Below are 22,404 nucleotides of genomic sequence, written 5' to 3'. Positions count from 1 at the left end.
ACCTTTTTTTTGAAGTACCTCCTTTTTGAGATCCTTTTAATCCTCTTCACATGATACAGTCTCTGAGGCCTCAGAGATCTATCTTGACCTTTCTTCACTTTCTATTCTGAAACAATCTCATCCACTTCTATGGTTCAGTATCCTGAATGCCCTAGACATCCTGTTCTCACAAACTTTATACATTCTTCTCCTTCTATTGGGATGTGTCCTCTCATGTTTTTGTAACTGCTGACTAATGCTTCCTGCGGACTTTGTATTGTATCTATTGCTGTCACTTCATCCTTATAATCTGGTCACTTCTTCCTCGATGAGATTGGCATAATTATACCATTACCTGTGTCTAGGATCTGGTCAATGGTATAAAAATGAATGTTTCTTGTAAGAGAACACATGAATGAATGAATGAATGAATGAATGAATGAATGAATGAACGAATGAGTGATAAGTGATGGTTTGGGAATGGACAATTTGCAATTTGGAAAGAAAGGAAAGGATGGTGAAAGACGATAAAAGGAAAAGGAATTGACTTGCCTAGTTTCGTTGTTCATTTGTTCAGCTTGCTTGAGTGGAAATAAAGTTGATTTCATTTCATCAAAAGTTTATTGCGCATCTAGCATGTGCTAGGCACTCTGCTAGATGCTAGTAATACAAAGAAGAAGATCAAAACAAAACAAAATAAAAACAGAAAACCACTTCCTTACTTACCCCCAATTTAAGGCAAATTTGACTTGAATATTGGAAGCCAGCCCCTCCAAGATTCAGCACCAGGATGTGGCATACTCTCATCTCACCCTAACCTTCATGCCTGTATCTTAAGGCTGACCAGCAGGTATTCCTTCTCTAAGCCTTACATCTTCTACCTGCTTGCACTGTCACCTACATGCACTATATCATGACAGATCAGGCACTTGACAAGGTTAGGGGACTGTGGATTTTGGCTAAGTGAGGGGAGCTGCAGACATCCTGCTTATATGAGCAGGAGTAGGGTTGATAGGGAGAGGAAGCTGGGAGGCATGCTCGTGGGGTGAGGAAATTTGGGCAAACCAGAAATTTTGGTGCCTGTGAGGCTGGGACAAAGTGTGCTCTGGTGTGGAGGTGATGGATACAGGGCCTTGGGAGATGTTCATGGGTGGTGTGGAGGCAGAGTTGAAGCTTAGGAGTTAAGGAGGAGCCAGAAATGCAAGGGCTCCTGGGGCATTAGAGAAGGGAGGACAGAACACCCGGGGTCTCCTTGTCTTTCAGCTATTTATGTGCCTTCTGTCTTCACACAGTAGGTAATTTCCTATCCTTCAAACTGTTCAAAGAAGGGGCCACCTGGGCATGGCCCAACTACACAGTGGCCCAGTCCTTTGGTACTATGATGTTAGGAAGGATTAGGGAGCCTGCTTTGTCTGTCCACTGGCCTGGGGTCTGAGCATCTATCTAGGAGCAAGGCAGGTGTGAGGCAGAAGGCCAGGGGTTGGGTCATTGTTGCCCTACCCAACATGCTAGGGAACAATAGGCCTCCTCTCTCCACATTTGTCCCAAGAGTAGAGTCTTACTTTCTTAAAGTTGGAAGAAGCTCCTCCACCTTCCTGGGAATGATTGTTTGAAAGCTTGTTTCCTAAGAAAGCCATGGAGAAGAGTGTGAGTGGTTAAAAGCAGTTGCTTGTCAGGTGCATCTTCTGGGTCAGCTGTGTGTGGCCATGCACATCTCTAGAGGAATAAGCCCACCCACCTTGCCATGAACAGAGGAGAGGAATGCCCTGCATGGCATGCCACTGCTGAGGGAGGCATCTGAGGCAGCCATGCACTAGAAGCCTGATGCTTTGTCCTGTTTGGTCCCAGGTTCCCTGACAAAGGGATGTGTGCCAGGGGCTCCCCGTCACCACTTGTAGGGATGGGGAACCAGGCGCCCAAAGAAGGTGCTGTAGACAGTGATAGGTACTCTGAACAAGTCGTGTACACCCAGGAACTGGCATCAGACTTCTCTTTAGCTAAGGGCAGTTGTAAGCTTTGGGTAACTGGCCTCTAATCAGGGCTTGCAAACAAAAACAAAAACAAAACAAAACAAAACAGAAAAAGGACCCCAGGTATCAGGGTTTGGAGGAGGAATGGGAGGAGGGAGCATAAGAGTGCCCAGGAATAGGATGGTTTTAGGGGTAAGATTACTGATGTTAGTTCCCATAAAACCCTTTCAAAGATTGGGCCGGAAATTTAATAATCTATGTAGTCCTAAGAGGGCACAGCCCATGCCCACTGAGAACACAGCCAGAGAACACAGTAAACCCAGTGCCCAAGCAACTGGGTTTAACACCCAGATCAGCTCCACCGCTCCCCATTTGCGCATGCTCACACGCGTGTGCACCCTGAAGAGGACCAGACGGTGACCTCCCCTCGCCCCTGGTCAGCGGTGCCGGGACTTCTCAGCCCTCCCCCCCCGGGCGGCCGGCCGCAGACCGCGGGTAACTGCAGCGGGCTCCCAAGGCTGCTCAGGCGCTGATTTCCACCTGCCCGGCCTCATCTTGCTCGCGGATTATGTGCACTCCCGCAGTCCGCAGTGTGCGTGAGGCGCTGCGCGAGCGGCCCGGCGAACTCGGAGCCCTGGGAGGCGACGTGTGCGTCCGCCCGGTAGCCGGGGAGCGCGCGGGCGAGCGCGGGTAGCGACGGGCTGAGCGGATGGGCAGCCCAGGAGAGCGGCCCGGCACCGGCGGAGATACGGAGTAGCCGGGCGGACCCGGCTCTGTGGTGCTCCGAGGCTCTGGAGCCGGGTTCTCCTCCGATTCCGGGGAATCCTGCAAGGACAGGCACCACAGGGGTCAGCGGATGGCTGGGGCGCTGGGACTACCGAGGTGCAGTGTTCCTCAGCTCCCTCCACACTCTCACCTCCTGACTGAAGCAGACATAAGTGTGGTTTTTCTGGGAATACACCACACTTTGCATAGCCTTGGCACATGACAGGTCTCAGTAAAAGCTGACATGCATTGAGTGCTTTGCCCCTTATTCTCTTTCTGTAGGTCTTGGAGAACCTGAGACATGGTCATAGCATACAGAGGTAATGGATGTGAACAGAACACAGGAAGAGTTCTGATGACCGCAAATGAGGCCCTGTGACAGGAGTTGGCTGAGGTGGGAGTGGGGTTAGTCCATGAGCTTTGGAATGAGTCGAGTCAGGTTTGCAAGTCATTGCACCTTGTGACTGGGGGCAAGTGATTTAATCCAGTCTGAGTCTGTGTCTTTATCTGTAAATAGGGGGAAATCAACAGAACTGGTGTCCAAAGATGAGCCCTAGGCATGCCACTCATTTACTCATTTAGTCCTTCACAAGTCATGTTACACTTCCTGGCCTATTTTCTATTCCCTAGAATGGGAAGGCCTAAAGATTTCACAGGTATTCCAAGGCCTGAGGAGGGGTGGCGGTGTGGTAGGCTTCTCAGCATGTGGTAGGGGCTCCCTGACCAGACCTGCTCACCTTGTCCTTCAGGATGTAGAGTGCCATTGGGTTCTTCCGCTCCTGTTCTCCACTTCTTGGCAGGGTGTCTGCTGCACAGGGGAAGAATGGACTGTCTGGCCCAGGGATGTCCTCCACACCAGTCAGCACCTATGCTCTTGGCCTAAGTGGCCAATCAGGACCCCACCACAGCCTCCACCAACGCCCAACGTGGCTGCACCTCTCCCTGTTGTGCTGACTTCCCTGTCACTCCCTTCTTCCTTCTCCCAGCAGCCCACTGGCCTGAGTGGTGATGGGATGGATGAGCAAGTGGATGGGAGCTCACCTTCTGATTTGAGGCGGTCATCGTTCTGGTCCATGTATTCCAAGGAGTTTTGCTTCTCCAGCTTCCTCTTCTTCCTGAAAACCAATCCATCCCCCACCAAGAGCAGAGCTATTGAATATGAACAGAAAATCTAGGGCAGGAACACAGGAAGAGTTCTAGTAACCACAAAAGAGGCAGAAAGACAGATCGGGTATGGTGGTTAGTCCATGAGCTTTGGAATAAGTCACATGTAGGTTTGCATACTAGGAATGTCACTAGCATTGCGGATGTGGGAAAGACATTTATTCAGTCTGGTTATAGGTGCTAAGACTTAAACAGTAGCACACTAACCCCAACCAGACTGCCTAGCCCCAAAAAGATGCTCAGCAAGTGAAACCATCATTAATAGTGCTGGGTGTTCGGAGTGCCGAGCACAAACACAGTTCCATATACAATGGAAAGACACAGCTAGAAAGAAGAATGCCCTAGGGGGAAAGGAATTTAAAGAGACAAGAATAGAACTGTAGAGCTAGAAAGGAATGTCTCATTTGGCAAAGTGCTTGTCTTGCAAGTACAAGGACCTGAGTTTGATCCCCAAAACCCACATTAAAGCTGGGCATGGTCACATACTTGTAATCCCAGCACTGAAGAGGCAGAGACAAACAGATCCCTGGGGCTCACTGGTCAGCCAGTCTGGCCTGATTGGCATGCTCCAGGCAAATGAGATACTCTGTCTCAAAAAACCAATGTGAATGACTCCTGAAGAACAACACCTGAGGTTGACCTGTGCCTGCCACACACATGTGCACCCACAGGAACACATACCATCCCCTCAAACACAAAGAATAGTGCTTGGGGACTAGGGGTATAGCTCAGTACTAGAGAGCTTGCATAGTATAAACATGCCCCTGGATTCAACGCTAGCACCACAGTCAGTCTAACCAATCAACCAATCAACAGTCATTCAATCAATACTGGACTCAGGATTGGCATAGACTGAAGGAAAAATTAAGGTGTGAAAGTTGACTAGTTACCTAGACTTTTTGGAGGGTTTCCAGCAGGCACAGACTGTCACCAGGGTCACAAGGAGGAAGATGCCTCCTGTAGACAAGATGATATAGAGGGAGCTTCTTCCTAAGGAAAGAGAGGCAGAGGAGTGGGAGAGATTTCAGAGAGGGGGAGCAAGTGTGGTGAGTACAACATCTGGCAGGAGAAGGAAGAGAAAAGGGGCCCCAGGCAGCATGGATGGCCAATGGTAGAACTCACCCTGAGCCTACTTCCCATTTTCTGCTGTCCTCCATGGATAGTCAGCCCATCTCTATCTCCCTCTAGGGTCACCTTCTGAGATGCCCTAATTCCCAGTGGACACTTTTCTCTCAGGCAGGCAGGGAGACTCACTGTACACGGTGATCTTGACAGGCAGGCTGCGGACCTGGCTGATAGGGTTCTCCACCATGCAGCTGTATAGGTCATCATCCTCCATGAGCACTCGGGTGATGGTGAGCACCTTTTGATCGGGGGACAGGTGCATTCGGGAGTCATTGAGGAGGGGCTTGCCATCCTTCAGCCAGGTGTAGCTGGGCTTGGTGCCATTCTCATGGGAACAGTTGAGGGTGAAGGCTTCACTGAGCTCCAGCACAGTGGTCGAAGCCACTAACACCTGTGGCCTTGAAATGGGCACTGAGCCCCAGGGGACAGAAAAGTCTGTGAGTCATGAACTACAAAGCTTCTTTATTATTCCACCTTCAACACACCATGACTCAGTCTGTGGTCTAAGTTCCTTCAGGGATCCTCAGTTCAGTCCTTTCTCACAATGCATTCTTCATTCATGCATTCATTCACTCACTGTTAACCAAATACTCACTAGACTGAACAACACAGCCACTGTGTCTGTTCTCATGCCCTTCTGCTAAATATCATTCCAAGACCTCTGGACTTTAATGACTTAAACTGATCCAACTTGGAAGATTTTTAGTTAGGGGAAATTTAGGTCCAACTCTCTGGGTTTACTGTTAAGTTCTATCAGCCATATGAGCTTGGACAAGTTACTCATTGTGCCTTGATTTCTTCATTTTCAAAACGGAAAGATGGTATTATCTATCCCTAGATTATAAGTAGTAAGTGAACTGGCCTATGCAAAGCACTTAGACCAGCAAACATTCTCTCCATGTGAGCTGTGCCTAGTCGCTACCTCCTAATGGGCGTTCAGTTTGCTCTTAACTCCATGCACCTTTTGTGTTGAGTTTTCTGGGGTCTAGTCCTAGCTTCAGTCTCCTTTCCAGCCCTCCTTTCCTGCTATAGTGTTTTACCATCCACAGTGAGATTGATGGTCTTCTCCCCAGTGAAGGTGTCATCAGTGATGGAGATCTCCACCTCATAGGTGCCCTCATCAGCCAGCTGCAGGTCACTGAGAAGCAAGGAGCCATTTTCAAAGAGCCGGATACGGTCTCGATAGTCAGGCCGCAGGGTGCCAATGACCTCCGTGCCAATGGACTGCACCACAGTCACCGGCTTGTCACGCTTCAGCTGCCACTTCACCACGGGCTTGTCGCTGCTGGTGCTGCTGTACTGCACAGAAAGCAGGGCCGACTTCCCCACCGTGCCATGGATGAGACGCACTGGGCTGGTGATGTTCACCCCCTCCAGGGGGTCTGTGAACAGAGGCCCATTGGGGAAGAGGACAGTGTCAGGCCCTCGGCTCCAAGGCCTACTTCCACCATCCAGCCCTCTGATCCTTCAGGGTCTGACCCCTTCAGGTTTGTCACTCCCTGCCAGCTTTTGCTCTTACCCATCAGTGCTATCCCCTCTCCCCTGGGAGCTCTCTGCCCCCTGCTCCTTTGTCTTCCCTCATAACCATTAAAGGTCTTCTGTTCCCTTTTTTTCCTGACCTTCTACCTCTCTGGTGTTTTTCCCATTGCCTTTCTCTTACAGAAGATTCCACCTAGGGGCTGGAGAGGTGACTAAGGGGCTAAGAGCACATGCTGTTCTTGATGAGGACCTGAGTTTGATTCCTTGTGAACATATTTAGTGGTTCACAGTCATCTGTAATTCCAGCTCCAGGGGATCCAATGCCTCTGGGCCTCTCGAGATCCTACACACACACACACACACACACACACACACAAATAAATAAAAATAAATCTTAAAAAAGATTCCACCTAGTCCCCACTCTACATATTCCTTTTATAGAAATGTTGATTGAGCACCCCATACATATTGAATCTGATATGGAATTAAGATGGCAGGAAATAAAGCAAGCATAGGAGCATAGATTCACAAAGAAAATGGAGTGCGTCCTAAGACAATGCTCAAGAACAGGAACTTTAGGGCCTAAACACACAGGCAGTTCCCAGACATACAAAGAACCCCCTGTCCTTACCCCAGACATCAGCTGCATCCTAACAGGTCTGCCCAGTATAAAAACAGTCCTGCAACTGGGTAGTAAGTTTGGGAAATTCACCTAAACTCCAGCCCTATTAGAATTCCCTATAGAAGAGGAATTTGGATGGGTAGAACAAAGGGTTTGGAGCCTGAAAACCTTGCAAGGCCGAACTCTACTACTTAGTGGTTGTGTGGAATTGGATAAATGGTCTTTCTAAGCCTCAATCTTCTTATTTATAAAATATGAATAGTAATAAGCCAGCACCAGCCTTTAATTCCAGCTCTTGGGAAGCAAGAAGAAAACAAGTTCAAGGTCATCCTTGAATACATAGTGAGTTGAAATGTGAAGTCAGCTTAGTATACAAAAGGCTCTGTCTCAAAAAAGGGGGGAAATTATATATATAGCATTAATATAATATAATATAAATGGAGAGAGAGAGAGAGAGAGGGAGAGAGAGAGAGAGAGAGAGATCCTGAACTGTACATTTTGATTTCTTCTTCCTTTCTTTGTATCAGAGGGTCTAGGTCAAATCAAGAGATAGTTTATCTAAAAGATTGGTTGTGATGATCAAAGAAAAATTTATTTACTAAGCACATTCAAACCATTTTAGAAGCAAGTGCATTGTTAAGTAATGAGTTCCTCTTCTCTGCCAAAGAAAGGCCTGTTAATGACTTTTCACCTCTTCTGGTCTCAGTTTCTCCCTTTGTATAATGAAGTAGTTAGAGCAGATAATCTCTAAGCAATTTTCATCTCTCATGTTCTAGCCATCATCAGCTAGGTATCACTAAGACCTCAAGAGTGTTTGGAAAAGAGGTCTCTGATGATTGAAGCTGCCACAGATGTGAATGCAGTATGAATGTTGTCGGAGGGCTGTCTTAAGTTGAGGCAGATAGAATGGACAGTCAACTATTTGTAAACTTTTGTTTTGTTTTGTCTTGAGATAGAGTCTTGCCATATAGTCCAGGCTGACCTCTAACTCATAGTCCTCTTGCCTCAGCCTCCAGAGTACTGGAATCACAGATAAGTGCCGTAATGCCCAGCTTGTAGTTTTTATACTAATTAATTTTTGAGATAGCATCTCATGTATCCCAGGCTAGCTTCAAACTTGCTATATAGCCAAGAATGATCGTGAACTCCTGATCATCCAACCTCTACTTCTCAACTCCTGGGATTATAGGCAGGTATTACTATATCCAGTTTTATGCAGTGCTAAGGAATGAACCTAGGGCTTCATGCATACTGGGCAAGCATTCTATCAATTGAGCTTCATTTCAGCCCTCAAACACTTTTAATTAATCAATTAATTTTATGTGTATGAGCATTTTGCCTGCATGGATGTAAGTGTACCACATATATGCAATGCTTGATGGAGGCAGGAGAGGATGTCTGATCTCCTGGAACTGGAGTTACAGACCATTTTTAGCCCTCCATGTGGATGCTGGGATCCAAATCTAGGTCTTCTGGAAGAACAGCCAGTACTCTTAATTCCTGAACCATCTCTCTACCCCTCTTAAACATTTAAAAAAATATGTATTTGGGGGGGTGGTATTTTTGAGACAGGGTCTCCCTGTAGCCCCAGCTGGTCTGGAATTCACTATATAGACCAGGCTAGCCTTGAACTCACAGATATCTGCCTCCCAAGTGCTGGGATTAAACATGTGCACCACCAGGACCGGCTACTTTTGTTTTTATTTGTCTGTACATGTGCATGTCTGTGTAAATGTATGCCACATAGGTATGGGTACTTGTGGAGGCCTGAAGAGGGCACTGGATCCTCTGTAGTTAGAGTTATAGATGGTTGTAAACCAATTAACATGAGGGCTGGGAACCTAAGCCAGATCTTCTGGAAGATTAGGAGGTACTCTTAACTGCTGAGCCATCTCTCCAGTGCCTTCCTCTCAAACCCAAACTTTTTTTTTTTTTTTTTGAGACAGGGTCTTTCTATGTAGCCCTGGCTGGCCTGGAACTGGCTACACAGACTAGCTAGCTTCAAACTCACAAAGATCCACCTGCTTCTGCATATTGAGTGCTGAGATTAAAGACATGTGCCACTATGCCTAACAGCAAACATTTTTTACTAAAAGTATTTTTGTTCCCTCCACAAATCTTATGTAAAAATGAAAACGATTGAACTATGGTTCCATCTAGCTCATCTGTTTGGGTAGGAGAGATGGTCAGGACCTTAGTCTTCTCCTCTCCAGTAATATGGGGAGCTACTAGGAACTCCTAAAGGCCTGTGTATAAGACTGAAATCCATTTGACCACATGTTCCATAAAATTTCTCCCAGTTGGACCCAGTCAGAAACAGTAGGATGTGTACAGGCTAGTTATATGTGCAGAGTCACCCCAGAGTTTAGTAAACCTGAGTAATGGGCCTGATACAGTTTGAATGTGGTGTCCCTCAAGGGTTTGTGTATTTTAAGCCTGTTCCCAGAGGTGGTGGTATTAAGAGGTGGTGAAACCTTTAAGAGTGGAGTGGGTTAGTTCATCGAGAGTGCTGTCCTTGGAAGGGACTAAAGTAGTTATTGCAGGACCTTGAGTTAATTCTCCAGAAAGTAAATTGTTGTAAACGAAAGTGCCTAACACCTTGCTGTTCTCTGATTTCCTGTTTTACTACAAGATCTTTCCTTCTTGCACACATTCTTTGATACCATCTATAATACTATGATTTGGTATAATTGAGGACCCCTCTCTGGAACTGGTGCCATGCTGTTTGGAGTTTCTACCTCCAAATGAACTTCTGTGAGGCAAATAAACCTCTTTTCTTTCTTTCTTTCTTTTTAAAGTTATATTTTATTTATTATTATTTTTTATGAGTGTATTGTCTGCATATATGTGAGTGCACCCATGTCGTGCAATGCCACAGAGGTCAGAAGAGGGCTTCAGATTCCCCTGGAACTGGAGTTAAGGACAGTTCATAGCCACCATGTGGATGCTGGGAATCAAACCCAGGTCCTCTGCAAGAGAGGTCAGTGCTCTTAACTGCTGAGCCATCTCTCCAGCCCTTTTCTTTATTTTTTATTATTTTTTTCTTTTATTTTTGGTCTTTTTGAGACAGGGTCTCCCTGTAGCCCCAGCTGTCCTGGAACTCACTAGGAGTTTTCAAGCTGGCCTTGAAATCACAGAGATCCACCTGCCTGTGCATCCCAAAGTGCTGGGATCATGCCCAGCCAAACTCTATTCTTTATAAAGTGCCCAGTCATAGATATTTCATTAGAGAAATGGAAAACTGACTAATACAGATCTTGAGCACCAAACTTTGAGGTACTAATTTCCTTCTACTAGTGACAGTTCCAGCCCTAAGACAAGTGGAAGGTATTCCCTTCTCCCTTCTGTAATCTCTGCCTTCCCTTGAACTTCCCTGCTGATACTGCCTCCTAGTCCATTTCAAGGTTCTCATAGTCTTTTTGTGATTTTTCTCCCCTATAATTCTGCCTTTTCTGTTAATTTAAATTATTTATTCTGCATTAAAAAAACCCTGGAGAAGCTGCAGCCTTTGACTGTCTCAGGATTTACCCCTACCTAGGTAGCTGTCCTCTTTATGCATGGGAACACGGGTGTGCCCAAGAGCAGAGGGATGTAAGTGTGCATGATCATAAGAGAATGGAACTGTCTTTCTCAGAAGCTGGGCATGCATAGTTGTCCAGAAACTAGCTAGAAGCAGAATCTGTGTTAAGTTTGGGGTTCCACAGGGACATAGAGAACTAGGACAGGAGCCAAAGCAGACACAGAAACGAGGAAATGGCTAACACCTCCTGTCCAAAGTGGCAATAAAAGACTAGGACTATCCAACCTGGAGAAGCAATTAACCTAATCTTTGTCTCTTGGGTATCATTGTGTATAAAGTCTGTTCCCACCATAGACAGAACAAGAGGAAATTACCATCCCTGCAAGATGTTCCTACCTAACTAAATGATGCCCTGGGTGTTAGATCAGTGGCCTTTCCTCAACGAAGATTTTCACTTCCTGTGACACTGAGGAAGTGCACACCTCAAGGTACTATAGAAGAATGTACCTGCACAGAGCCTTGGGTTTTCTTCATAGTTTCTTCTCTTAAAGAAATTACTATCTACTCATTTTTACAGGCTCCCTTTACAGGGCAAAAGTTTCATTTTATTACTATTTGCCTTAAATTTACCTTGCAAAAGTGTAGTGGGAATGTGCTGAACTTGTGTTGTACAAGTCATCTGTACCTCTAACACCAACAACCACAGTTGTAACCCTTTCTATGGGAAGCAAGTTTTGTTTGTTTGTGTCTGTCTCCATAAAGAAATCTCTCCACTCTTTTGACCATCGTAGATACCCTTTGGTTTTTCTCAACTGTATTATTTCCTTTTGAGGCGTGGTAACCACACCTGCATATAATAATGCAAGGGCAGCATGAGGCTTTGTCTTCTGAAAGGAAGAGCTTGTTTGCTGCCTTTGGTTTTTAATACCCTCCTATGTAGTGATGATTTTGAGATAGGATAGATAAGTATGCATAGGGGGAAAAGGAGGCAAACTGCATGATGGATAGATAGATGACGATGCATAGAGCTATGATTCCAGAAGACATCACATGACTGTACAGTTAGTAAAACCAAGGTTACCTAAGACCACCCAAACCATCTGGGACCCACACCACCAACCAAGATGATTGTTATGTGTCTTTTGATTCATTATAATGACATCTTTTTTTTTTTTACTTCTCTTCCAAGTGTGGTTACACTGAATAAACAGTCTCTCTGTTTTTCACTATTACTTGTCTTCTGGGTTTTTTTCTATTGATTGATTGATTGATTGATTGATTGATTGATTTGGGGTGTGGTATGTGGGTCCTGTCTCACTTCAGTTCTCTCCTTGTACCATGTGGGCCTCAGGGATTGAACAGAAGTTATCGGGCTTGGCAGCAGATGTCTTTACCCACTAAACCATTACACTGGTCCCTTAATTGTTCTTTTTTAAAAAAATATTTCATTTATTATTTTTATTTTATGTGTATGAGTGTATTGCCTGCGTGTATGTGCGTGCACCCGTGTCATGCAGTGCCACAGAGGTCAGAAGAGGGCTTTGGATTCCCCTGGAACTGGAGATAAGGATGGTTCGTAGCCGCCACGTGGGTGCTTGGAACTGAATCAGGGGTCCCCTGTAAGAGCAGACAGTGCTCTTAACTGCTGGACCATCTCTCCAGCCCCTATGTTCCTGAAATCATTGAGGGGGGGTGTGATTGACACCCCCGTGTGTGTGTGTGTGTGTGTGTGTGTGTGTGTGTGTGTGTATGTGTGTGTGTGAATGCATACATGAATGTAGGTACCCAAAAAGGCCCAAAGAGAACATTTCTCCCTGGAACTGGAATGACACAAATTTGTGAGTTGCCCAATGTGGGTGCTGGGAACTGAACTTGGATCCTTTGGAAGAGCAGCAAGTGCTTTTAACCACTGAGCCATCTCTCCAGTCCTTAACTGTCTTTTAAATTGGCCTAGTGAGGACAAGTAGTGGAGCCTAGCTTCTTAGGATGGCCGGGTTGCCAGGGCCTAGGCGCTGACTCTGGTAACATTCATAGTATTAAGATTATCTCTGTTGACTTTTTAACTCCCTCCTTAGTCTTTAGTTCTGTGTATCAACTAACATAAAATTCATACATTGGTATGAGGTTTAACTTGAAGGAAAGTAACATATCTGTTTGACAGGGAATGTAGGAGCTAGTCCCACCAGGTTGAGGTTCACTGCAATGTTCCAGAGAAGAAAGAAGGGTGATGAAGACCTGACTTTGCATTTAGCTTTCCTTACCCCGGATCTATCTGTACCCTGCCCCCACTACCCCCACTAAGATAGAGCTTGTGTGTGTGTGTGTGCATCTGTGTGTGTCTAATATGTACATGTGTATGTAAGTGTGTTCACTCATACAGAAACCAGAGGAAGACTTTGAGTGGCCTCCTCTGCCACTCTCTGTCTTATTCCCTGAGACAGGGTCTCTCACTGAACCTGGAGCTAAGCTGGCAGTCAGAAAGCTGCAACAATCTTTCTGCCTCCACTTACCCCCATACTCCCAGCACTGGTGTTGACTGGAATGAGTATGACCATATCTATCTTTTTTGTGGGCTCTGGGGATTTGAACTCAGGTCCTCATACTTACAAAACAAGTGCTCTTATCCAGTGACTTGTCTCCCCAGTCCCCAAGGTGGAGCTTTAACTTGGGACCAGCTCTTGAACAAAGCTGATTCCTTTCTGGGCCAATATTGGTCACTGAGTGGCAGATTGCCTGGACTTAGTCCAGTAACAATTGTTCTAATATATAATGCTGAAGCACGTAGAAGGAAAAACAAATCTTGACTCATATCATATATTAGATAAGTATCAGTTCTAGAGAGAGTATAGACCTAAGTTTGAAATAGGAAACATTTTAAACAGAATGCTTTCAACCTCTGTTAAAATATCTCCCTGACTTGAGGACAGATAAAGATTTCTTAATGCACAAAAGTGGTAACCAGAAAGCAGGGCGTGGTGGCTCATGCTGATAATGCCAATGCTTAGAAGGATGAGGCAGGCAGATTGCTGTGAGTTTAAGCCAGCCTGGGCTGCACAGTGAGTTCTAGGCTAGCCTAGGCTACAGATTGAGATTCTGCCTCAAACAAAACAAAAATAATAAAACAACAACAAAAACAAAAATAACAGCCAAAAACATCCAGGAAACTCACTAGAAAATTATACACAAGATTTGGAACACATACCATAAAGAAAGATATCCAAATGGTCAATAAAAATATGAGAAAGGCATAACTTTATTATGATGGAAATTTAAGTTTAAACCACAATTTGAAGTGCTAGATGGCTTTAGTTGTCAACTTGACACACCCCGGTAGAGGGAGCCTCGATTGGAGAATTGCCTCCATTGATCTGGTCTGTGGCCATGTCTGTGGGGTATTTTGTGATTTTTGAGTGATGTGGGAGGGCCCAACCCATTGTGGGTGGTGCCACCCCTGGGCAGGTTGTTCTATATTGTATAAGAAAGCAGGCTGAGCATGGGCCAGGGGAGCAAGCCAGTAACCACATTGTTCCATGGCCTGTGCTCCAATTCCTGCCTTCAGGTTCCTGTCCTGAGTTCCTACCTTGGGCTCCCTTAGCCATGAACTGTGACCTGGGAGATATAAGACAAAATAAACCCTTTCTTCCCCAAGTTGGTATTAGTCAGAGTGTTTTGTCATGGCAATGGAGAAACCAGAACATTTGGTATACCTCATAATTACTAGAATAAGATTGAGAAGTGATTGGATCATGAAGGCATTAACTTCATGAATGGATTAATTCCTTGATGAGTTAATACTAAATGGACTATGAAAAAGGTGGACCTGGTTGGAGGAAGTAGGTGGCTAGGGACTATCTTTGTGGCTAGGGACTATCTTTGAAGAATGTATCTAGCACAGTCCTTTCCTGTCTATCTCTCTACTTTTTGTCTCTACTTTTTGCCATACCAAAAATGGGCTCAGAAGCAGTGGAGCCAAGTGATTATGTGGTAGGTTATAGGCAGGGCACTTTACAGTCTATATTACAAGAGCACATTTGTACTTCATACTGTAGATAGGAACCTACAATACACGTTGTGAGTAACCCAGCATATACACACTGGCCTTAGGCATATGTGGACCTCCCACTACAGAGAGAGATGAGTTTGAGGGAAAAGTGCAGGAATCTCTAAAAGAGAGAAACACCAACACCATGAATTACAGAGACAGGCTGGCCATCTGACCAAACTTTGGGATGATTCATTGCCTTTGTTCTTGCTCCCTATAAAACATGCTAGCGGGCGATGGTGTGAGGAAGACAGATTTGGGAATGATAATCCCTTGGCTTCCTGGGTTACTGGCTCTCTGAATAAAGTACTGTCTACAATTCAATCCCTGCCTCTGCTCATTGGCTTCTGTCACAGCCAAGACATCACAGTGATGAAAGAGTGGTGAAAGATACTTGAAGCAGGAAAAGAGCGCAGGAGTTATTTCCTTCTTGAACAGAGGAAGCACAGGGATTTTATTTAGGAAGCCTGTACATTTTCATATAGGAGTTGTCCATCCTTAAATATTACCTTTAGGGAGAATACCCTTAACATGCTCAGGTTGACCTGGAGCACATCCTTAAAAGATTAAAGTGATGGACAGGATTACCTCTGGTACACTCAGCTTGCACCCTTAAATTTAAGCCAAAAGTAGAGGAAAGGATCCTTTGAGGGTACATTAATACAGGAATTGGCCCTTAAGGGACTTGCCTTAGTAGCTAACGTAGCAACTGAAACATGAGGGTGATTCTGAGGTAATAACATGATCTTTTCCTTTTTTTTCTTTTTTTTTTTTTTTTTTTTTTTTTTTTTTTTTTTAAGACAGGGTCTCACAATGTAGCACTGACTCACCTGGAATTTGCTATATAGATCAAGCTGGCCTCAAACTTACAGAGACCATCCTGCCTCTGCCTCCTGGGTGCTGGGACAAAGGCATGTGCCACCATATGCAGCTATGATCTATTTCTTTTCTTAAAAATTTTTTTTGATTAATTGATTTTTACTTTATGTGTATGAGTTTTACCTGCATGTAAGTGCACCAATGGACGTAATACCAGCAAAGACCAGAAGAGGACACCAGATCCCCTGGTACTGGGGTTACAGACAGTTGTTAGCAGATATGTGGGTGCTGGAAACCCAACTTGGGTCCTCTGTAAGAGCACTCTTCTTAATCCTGAGCCATCTCTTCAGTCCCTTTGATATATTTCTTTACCTGAGGGATGATTACATGGGCATGTTTACTTCTTAAAAGTTCATCAAATTGTATCATTATGTTAATTGCATTTTCTTTTGTGTTATTTTCAATTACATATATATATTTTAATTTAAAAAGATTGATATCTACAATGTGCAGTGTGGTGGTAAACTCGAGGTTAAAAAGATCCTGGGTGTGATGGCTCACACCTGTAATCCAAGTACTCAGGAAGCTGACACATGAGGATTGTCTTGAGTTCAGTGTTATCATGGACCACAGTGTCAGGCTGTGTCTCAACATCCATCTACTCCTCCAAAAGAAAGAGTGGAAATCAGGCAGAGGAATGGAAGAATTCTGGGATATCAGAGAGTAGAACCTTTGAAGTCAGATGATCTGCATTTATATCACTTGATGTTCCTAGCCTTTGGAAAAGCCATATTTGAGTACTCTCTGAATAGTGCTATGCTGTTTTAAAAAAGCCTAATCTGGCCTGATTTGGGGCCAGTAAGACAGTTTAGTGGGTAAAGGTATTTGCCATGAAGCTTGACGACCTAAGTTTGTTCCCTGGAACCCACAGGGTAGGAGAGAACTGATTCTTGCAACTTGTCCTATGACCCCCTCCTCACCTGTGTGCCTACCTACACACCCCAACACCCCTGCCACAGAATAAATAACTAAATAATAAATAAATGTAAAGAAGGAGGAAGAAGAGAAGGAAGAGAAGGAGAAGGAGGAAAAGGAGGCTTGATTTGTGAGTATCAGAGCTAGAGTATTACAGACTGTTAATTTGCTTGAGGCTAGCATGTTTGCTGACATAGCTCAAGAGATTAAGATAAATCTTCTAAACAAGGTCCACATGATCCACACTCCCTCATGTCAATCATTTTTAATTATTAATTTTTTATGTGTATGAATGTTTTGCTTGCATGTATATAAGCACACCAGTATATGCAATGCCCAAGAGGCCAGAAGAGGGCATTGGATCCCTTGGAACTGGAGTTATGGATGGTTGTTAGCCACCATGTGGGTGCTGGGAACAGGTCCTCTGGAAGAGAGCCAGTACCCTTAACTGCTGAATGATGGTTCAGCACCATCGAGGGTTCTCTAGCACCCTCACCCATGTCAATCTTAAATACCATATTTCCCAGCTTCTATTGTAGGTATGGCCATGTGACCAAGTTCTAGCCAACAGAACTAATGGAAGTGCTCTGTACCACTCACAGACTTGGTTTGGCAAACTCTCACTTCTGTGTCCCTTCATTGTATTTGTTAGCTCATTGTTTTTTAAAATCCTCTATCTGAGCCAGGCGTGGTGGCACACACACATTTAGTCCCAGCACTCGGGAGGCAGAGGTGGGCAGATCTCTGGGAGTTCAAAGGCCAGCCTAGTCTACATTGTGAGTTCCAGGCCAGCTGGGGCTACAGGGAGATCCTGTTTCAAAAAAAAAAAAAAAAAACCCTCTATCTGGTCAGGCATGGTGGCACAGGCCTTTAAATCCTAGGCAGAGACTGGTAGGTTTCTGTGAGTTTGAGGCCAGCCTGGTCTATATATTGAGTTCCAGGTCAGTCAGAGCTACATAGCAAGACCCTGTCTCAAAAAAATATAAAATAAGTAAATAATTTTTTTCTCTATCTGGAAGGAATAGTGATAAACTTCAGGGTGATCTTTGGAAGTGTGCGCTGACGATAATAGGGCATTGTAAGCTTGTTCCCTGAGAAGCTTCATGAAGAGGCATCCTTTTTCTCCCAGGCCTAGTCTGCCACTGCACTGGACTACTGCATAGTTGGTACAAGGACTTAAATTTTTGAACTTTTTTGTCATGAAGCTGGCATTTCCTCAAATAATATAGTAACGATAGCCCAAATTCTTTACAGTTTTTGAGTTTTTATTGATTGTTAGTCCATAGCAGTATAATAGCCTTTGGTTCAACATTTACCTATCATGGGTTATAACTAATATTGTTTGTTTTTGATGGGATCTCATGTAGCCCAGGCTAGTCTAAAACTCACTATGTAGCCAAAGATGACCTTGAACTCCTGATCATCCTTCCTCTACCCCTAAGTGCTGGGATAGGTGTGCACCACCATGCCTGGCTCATGAGTATATTATTAGCATAGCTTATATTTGGAATTTTTTGGTATATTGATTAAGTTACTTTTTGTCATGCTGAAGAGCCTTTCTTACTTTTGTTTTCTGAACACACAATTTTTTTCTATGAATTTTTTGCTTACTATTTGATAACTTGAAAGAATCTAGCGATATCTGTTATGTTGTTTGATTTCTAATTCACTGTCTCCCTAGCTTCAGCTTTGTTTCCATAACTTATTGCAATTTCCACTGAGACTCTTTTCACAAAAGCTAACAGTAGGCTGGGGATGTAGCTCAGTTGGTAGAAGTCTGCCTACTTTGCAAAAATCCCTGGGTTCATTCCTCAACACTGCATAAAACTGAGCACGGTGGTACCTGCCTGTCATCCAAGCACTCTGGAGGTAGAAGCAGAACAATCAGAAGTTCAAAGTCACCATTAACTACACGGTGAATTCCGGGCCAGCCTGGGCTACACAATACCTTACATATAAAAAAGCCAATGGTATTGTTTTAGGTCCCTTCCACCATCTACCTCTGAAAAATTTAATATTCACTCTTGAAAACTTGGATTTTGTTTGTTTGCTTTTTTATTTATTTTATTTTATTATTTTATGCTGTTATTTTATTTTAGTATCAGATTTCCTGATCCTCTGCTTCCAGTTCCCAAGTGCTGGGATTATAGACTTGTGCCACTATGTCTGACTCACTTCTGAAAATATGTTCACTTTGGAACATAAATGCTTCTAGTTCTCCTTTTGCCTCTCTGTCAGTTTCCTTCTGGTTTTCTTAATGGGTTTTCCATTTCTTTGCCTTCCTCTACAAATCTTGGGGTTCCTAGATGTTTTGTTTCAGCCCAGTTTCTCCTCCTTCTAGGGAATAGTGTCCATACTTACTGTTGTAATGGGACGATCTTTTCAATATCTCTCTCCAACCGTGACCTGACACCAGCTTAGGACCCTTTATCATGGTCACATGGATGATTCACAGTCATTTCAATCTAAATGCAATACTAATCATCATACCCCCCCAACACTAACTTGCTTTTTTGGTTGCTGGTTAAAGATTCACATAGAGATGAAAAGCCTCTTCTCTGGATCCTGCTAATTCCTATCAGTCACTATGTCCTGATTTTACCTCCAAATATTTCAGTAGCTTTGCCACGAGCTGAATTTTATTTCCTGAAACTTATACACTGAAATTCTATCCCTCCCCAAACCTTGAAATGTAACCTCGTTTGATGATGGAGTTGTTGCACAGCTAATGAGTTATGATGAGGTCATTCTGGAGTAGGGCGGACCCACTTCCACATATATCCTTGTAAAATGGGGAAATCTAGACACAGTTACACAAACAGGAAAATGTCTCCTGAAGGCTGGAATTTTGCTGCCACAAGCCAAAGAGCTACCAGAAGCTAGAAGAGAGGCCCAGGATAGATCTGTCCTCAGTGCTTTCAGAGGGAGCATGGTACCATCAGGGTCTCCATCTCCAACTTCTGGCTTTTAGAACTGTGAGTCAGTAAGTTTCTGCTCTCTAACTCACCCAGTTTATGGTACTTTGTTACAGCAGCTTTGAAAAATTAAATCAAGCTTCCATTTTCATCCTATTTGCTTGTTTCCCCTACAATGCCTTATTGTAGACCAAGAGAGCGATCTCAAAGGTACATCTTATCCTGTCAGTTCCCAAACTAAAAATAATTCAATTTTCTTTCCCCATCTGGCCTGGAACTTGCTTATTTAGACCAGGCTGGCCTCGAACTCATAGAGATCCACCTGCCTCTGCCTCCCAAGTGCTAGGATTAAGGGTGTTCATCACCATGGCCAGGTCTCCCCATCCATCATTTACAGACTATGTTTACAAGGCTTTTGCCTGACAATTCATACCTTCCTCTCCAGCAATGCTGAGATTCTGAGCTCTGCCTAAACATATGAGACTATTTCAAGCCACTGACCTTTGTCTATTTCCCCAACAATAATGCCTACTCATGCTCCTACCTATTTTTCCTTGCCCTTTAAAATTCAGTGTAGACATTCCTTCTATCAGGGAACACCCCTAGGTTCTCCCCCACCGGCATCCTGCTCCAACAGCTTCCTGGATAAGAGCAGGAGACGTTTCTCTGATTCTTGTGTATTATTTACATATCTGACTCATAACAATTTCTTCATTTTGTTAAAATGATCTATGCATCTTCTTGCTTCACTAAGTTGTGCATTCCTGAGCTCATTGTTTGTATGTACACATAAATACATCTACAGTATTTAAAATAAGATGATTCTCCATGGAGTTGCTAGTGGGAGCTACAAGAGGTAGGTGTCTACAGCTTGGAGTGATTTGTGGGTAGTTTGGGATTACTATCTTAAACCAGTATTTCTGAAGTTTCTTTCATTTTTCAAGCACTTTACACTCAGAGAAGACAGAGTGGAGGTTTGGGGAGGCACAAAAGTAAGAACTTCTCTCTCCCTACTCACAAGGCTCACCATAATCCCTTGAGAAGAATGCTGGGCCAGCCCACGCCAACAAGTCATCCCATAAGAAGTGGCACATTGCCCTTCATCTAATGTACTGAATGCCGTGGTAGCTTTAAAGTCATGCAGCCTTTGGGGGAGGGGGCCAGGGGCAAGGCGGGAGGCGCTTGGAATGAAGAGATATATTCAACACTGATGCCTGAATTCACTGAGATGCTTCCCACGGACACTGAGCTCTCTCCCCTCCTCCAGCCCTGAAGGCATTCAAGCCGTGCTCTCCCCCTCCTTCCCTTGAAAGCCCTAAGTTCTTTTCTCCAGACCCTTCTGGTCTCCTACCTGGCAGGATGAGAAGCAGGTAGACAAAAGGAGCCAGGCGCAGGCCCCTGGAGGCTCTGGACAGGGTTCCCTTTTCTCTCTTCATTTTGGGTGGCGTTCTCCAGCTCTGGTGCAGACAATTAGCATGATTTCTCCACTCTGGGCACGTCCCTTTGTACCACTCAGAGTTTCTCTGCCCAGGCACAACTCTGCCAACTTCCCTCTGAATACACAGAGCTCTGTGTGCTGCTGGGCTTGTTCTTTTCTCTCGCTCAGACCTCGCATTTTCTAGCTTCCAAGCCCTTCATTCCCAGTTTGGACAGGGGTATCTGCTTAGGAGATAACCTCCAATGCAGGTCCAATGAGGGGGGCGGGCAGCTCTGGGGGTCCAGAGGTTCTCGGCTTGTCTGTGGTGAGGCCCACTCCCAGGGCAGATGAGGATCTGGGCTCAGTAAGGGCAGTGGACTGGGACACACTCAACTGGACTTTGTGTCCCAACCTAGAAGGCTCCACCTCACACTCCTCCTTTCTGAGAAGGGTCCGTTTCAGCACAGATTTCTAATAAGGGAGAAAGTGAGGAGCTTTTGGAAATCTTCTGGAAATGAGAGACTCCAAAGAATTGCTTAAGGAATGGAACCCCGTTTTGCCCCACAGGAAGATTGGAAAAGGGCTTGAATTCTAATACTTCCACACCTGTTCTACTTGGGAACTCTCCTATCACAGACTCACATAGATGGTGAGAACTACTTTCCAGAAGCAATTGTTCATTCCCCTGCTTCCAGCCAATGTTCTAGAATATGTCAGAGCAAAGAGAAAGGTAATGCTCCAACAGCCAGCATCTTGGGGTTGTGTTACCAGGGAAACAACCTAGTGTGTCCTCGTCTCAAGGCTGTACCCTCACCCCACTTATGATTATACATTCTCACAAGATGCTTAGTTGCTATGTGATAATGGGATAGTCTCATAATCTCTTTGAGCCTTTGGTTTCACCTTGTAAAATGGGGAAAACAATAGCTTTCTTGGAGGATTGCTGGGAGGTTTGGTGAAGATTTGATATAGGAGATTGCCTAGCAAATTCTTTGTTAACAAAGGAGATGACATTTAAGAGTGGGTGTAGTGGCACATACCTGTAATCTCAGCACTAAGGAGGAAGAGACTGGAAGATTGTGAGTTCAAGGTCAGCCTGAGCTATACAGTGAGATCTTGTTTGAAAAAACAGAACTGCCAGGTGTAGTGCATATACCTGTAATCCCAGCACTTGGAAGGTTGTGGCAGGAAAATTACTGTAAATTTGAGACAAATCTGGGCTATATAGAGAGCTCCAGGTCAGTCTGGGCTATAGTATAAAACTCTGTCTCAACAAAACAAACAGAATAACAAACAAACAGTATAAAACTCTGTCTCAACAGAACAGAACAACAGAACAACAGAACAGAACAGAACAGAACAGAACAGAACAGAACAGAACAGGAGAACAGAACAGGAACCCCAAACCAACAATCAAACAAGACAAGACACCTGTTTGCCTTTGGAAAACTATTATTACAGCAGGTATGCAAAGCATAAGGAAAAGCCAACTTTTAGCTTTTGAAATTTAAAATTATATTCTAGAGCTGGTAAGAAGATGCAAGTTTAAAAGCTAGTCTTTGGAAAGGCCAAAAGAGCATTATAATTTCTTTTATCTGCCCCTCTGAAATAT

The 22,404-nt window shown here is 44.4% G+C and overlaps 1 protein-coding gene across 1 annotated transcript; it reads right to left on the bottom strand.

Moving 5' to 3' along the window:
- Positions 1-581: 581 nt before the first annotated feature.
- Hepacam (hepatic and glial cell adhesion molecule) lies at positions 582-21,172 on the bottom strand. The gene is made up of 7 exons (XM_008835014.1): positions 20,727-21,172; positions 6,044-6,385; positions 5,133-5,414; positions 4,769-4,868; positions 3,756-3,829; positions 3,452-3,522; positions 582-2,774 (listed from the first exon to the last, which is right to left on the bottom strand). Exons 1-7 carry the CDS (start codon positions 20,809-20,811, stop codon positions 2,472-2,474), a joined length of 1,257 nt encoding a protein of 418 aa, XP_008833236.1. The 5' UTR covers positions 20,812-21,172; the 3' UTR covers positions 582-2,471.
- Positions 21,173-22,404: the final 1,232 nt, after the last annotated feature.

Source organism: Nannospalax galili, unplaced genomic scaffold (genome assembly GCF_000622305.1).
Source record: "Nannospalax galili isolate Female #2095 unplaced genomic scaffold, S.galili_v1.0 scaffold690, whole genome shotgun sequence".
NCBI lineage: Eukaryota > Metazoa > Chordata > Mammalia > Rodentia > Spalacidae > Nannospalax > Nannospalax galili.
The sequence above is the reverse complement of the archived record's forward strand: the minus strand, read 5'-3'. Positions and strand labels throughout refer to the sequence as shown.

What these genes read in the sequence shown, in the direction of transcription:
- Hepacam (XM_008835014.1), bottom strand. Translation starts at nt 20,811, where the DNA reads ATGAAGAGAGAAAAGGGAACCCTGTCCAGAGCCTCCAGGGGCCTGCGC. An exon ending in CCTGCTTCTCATCCTGCCAG is followed by an intron (nt 6,386 to 20,726) that starts GTAGGAGACCAG and finishes CTCTGTTCACAG; the next exon opens with ACCCCCTGGAGGGGGTGAAC. An exon ending in CATCAATCTCACTGTGGATG is followed by an intron (nt 5,415 to 6,043) that starts GTAAAACACTAT and finishes CCTGGGGCTCAG; the next exon opens with TGCCCATTTCAAGGCCACAG.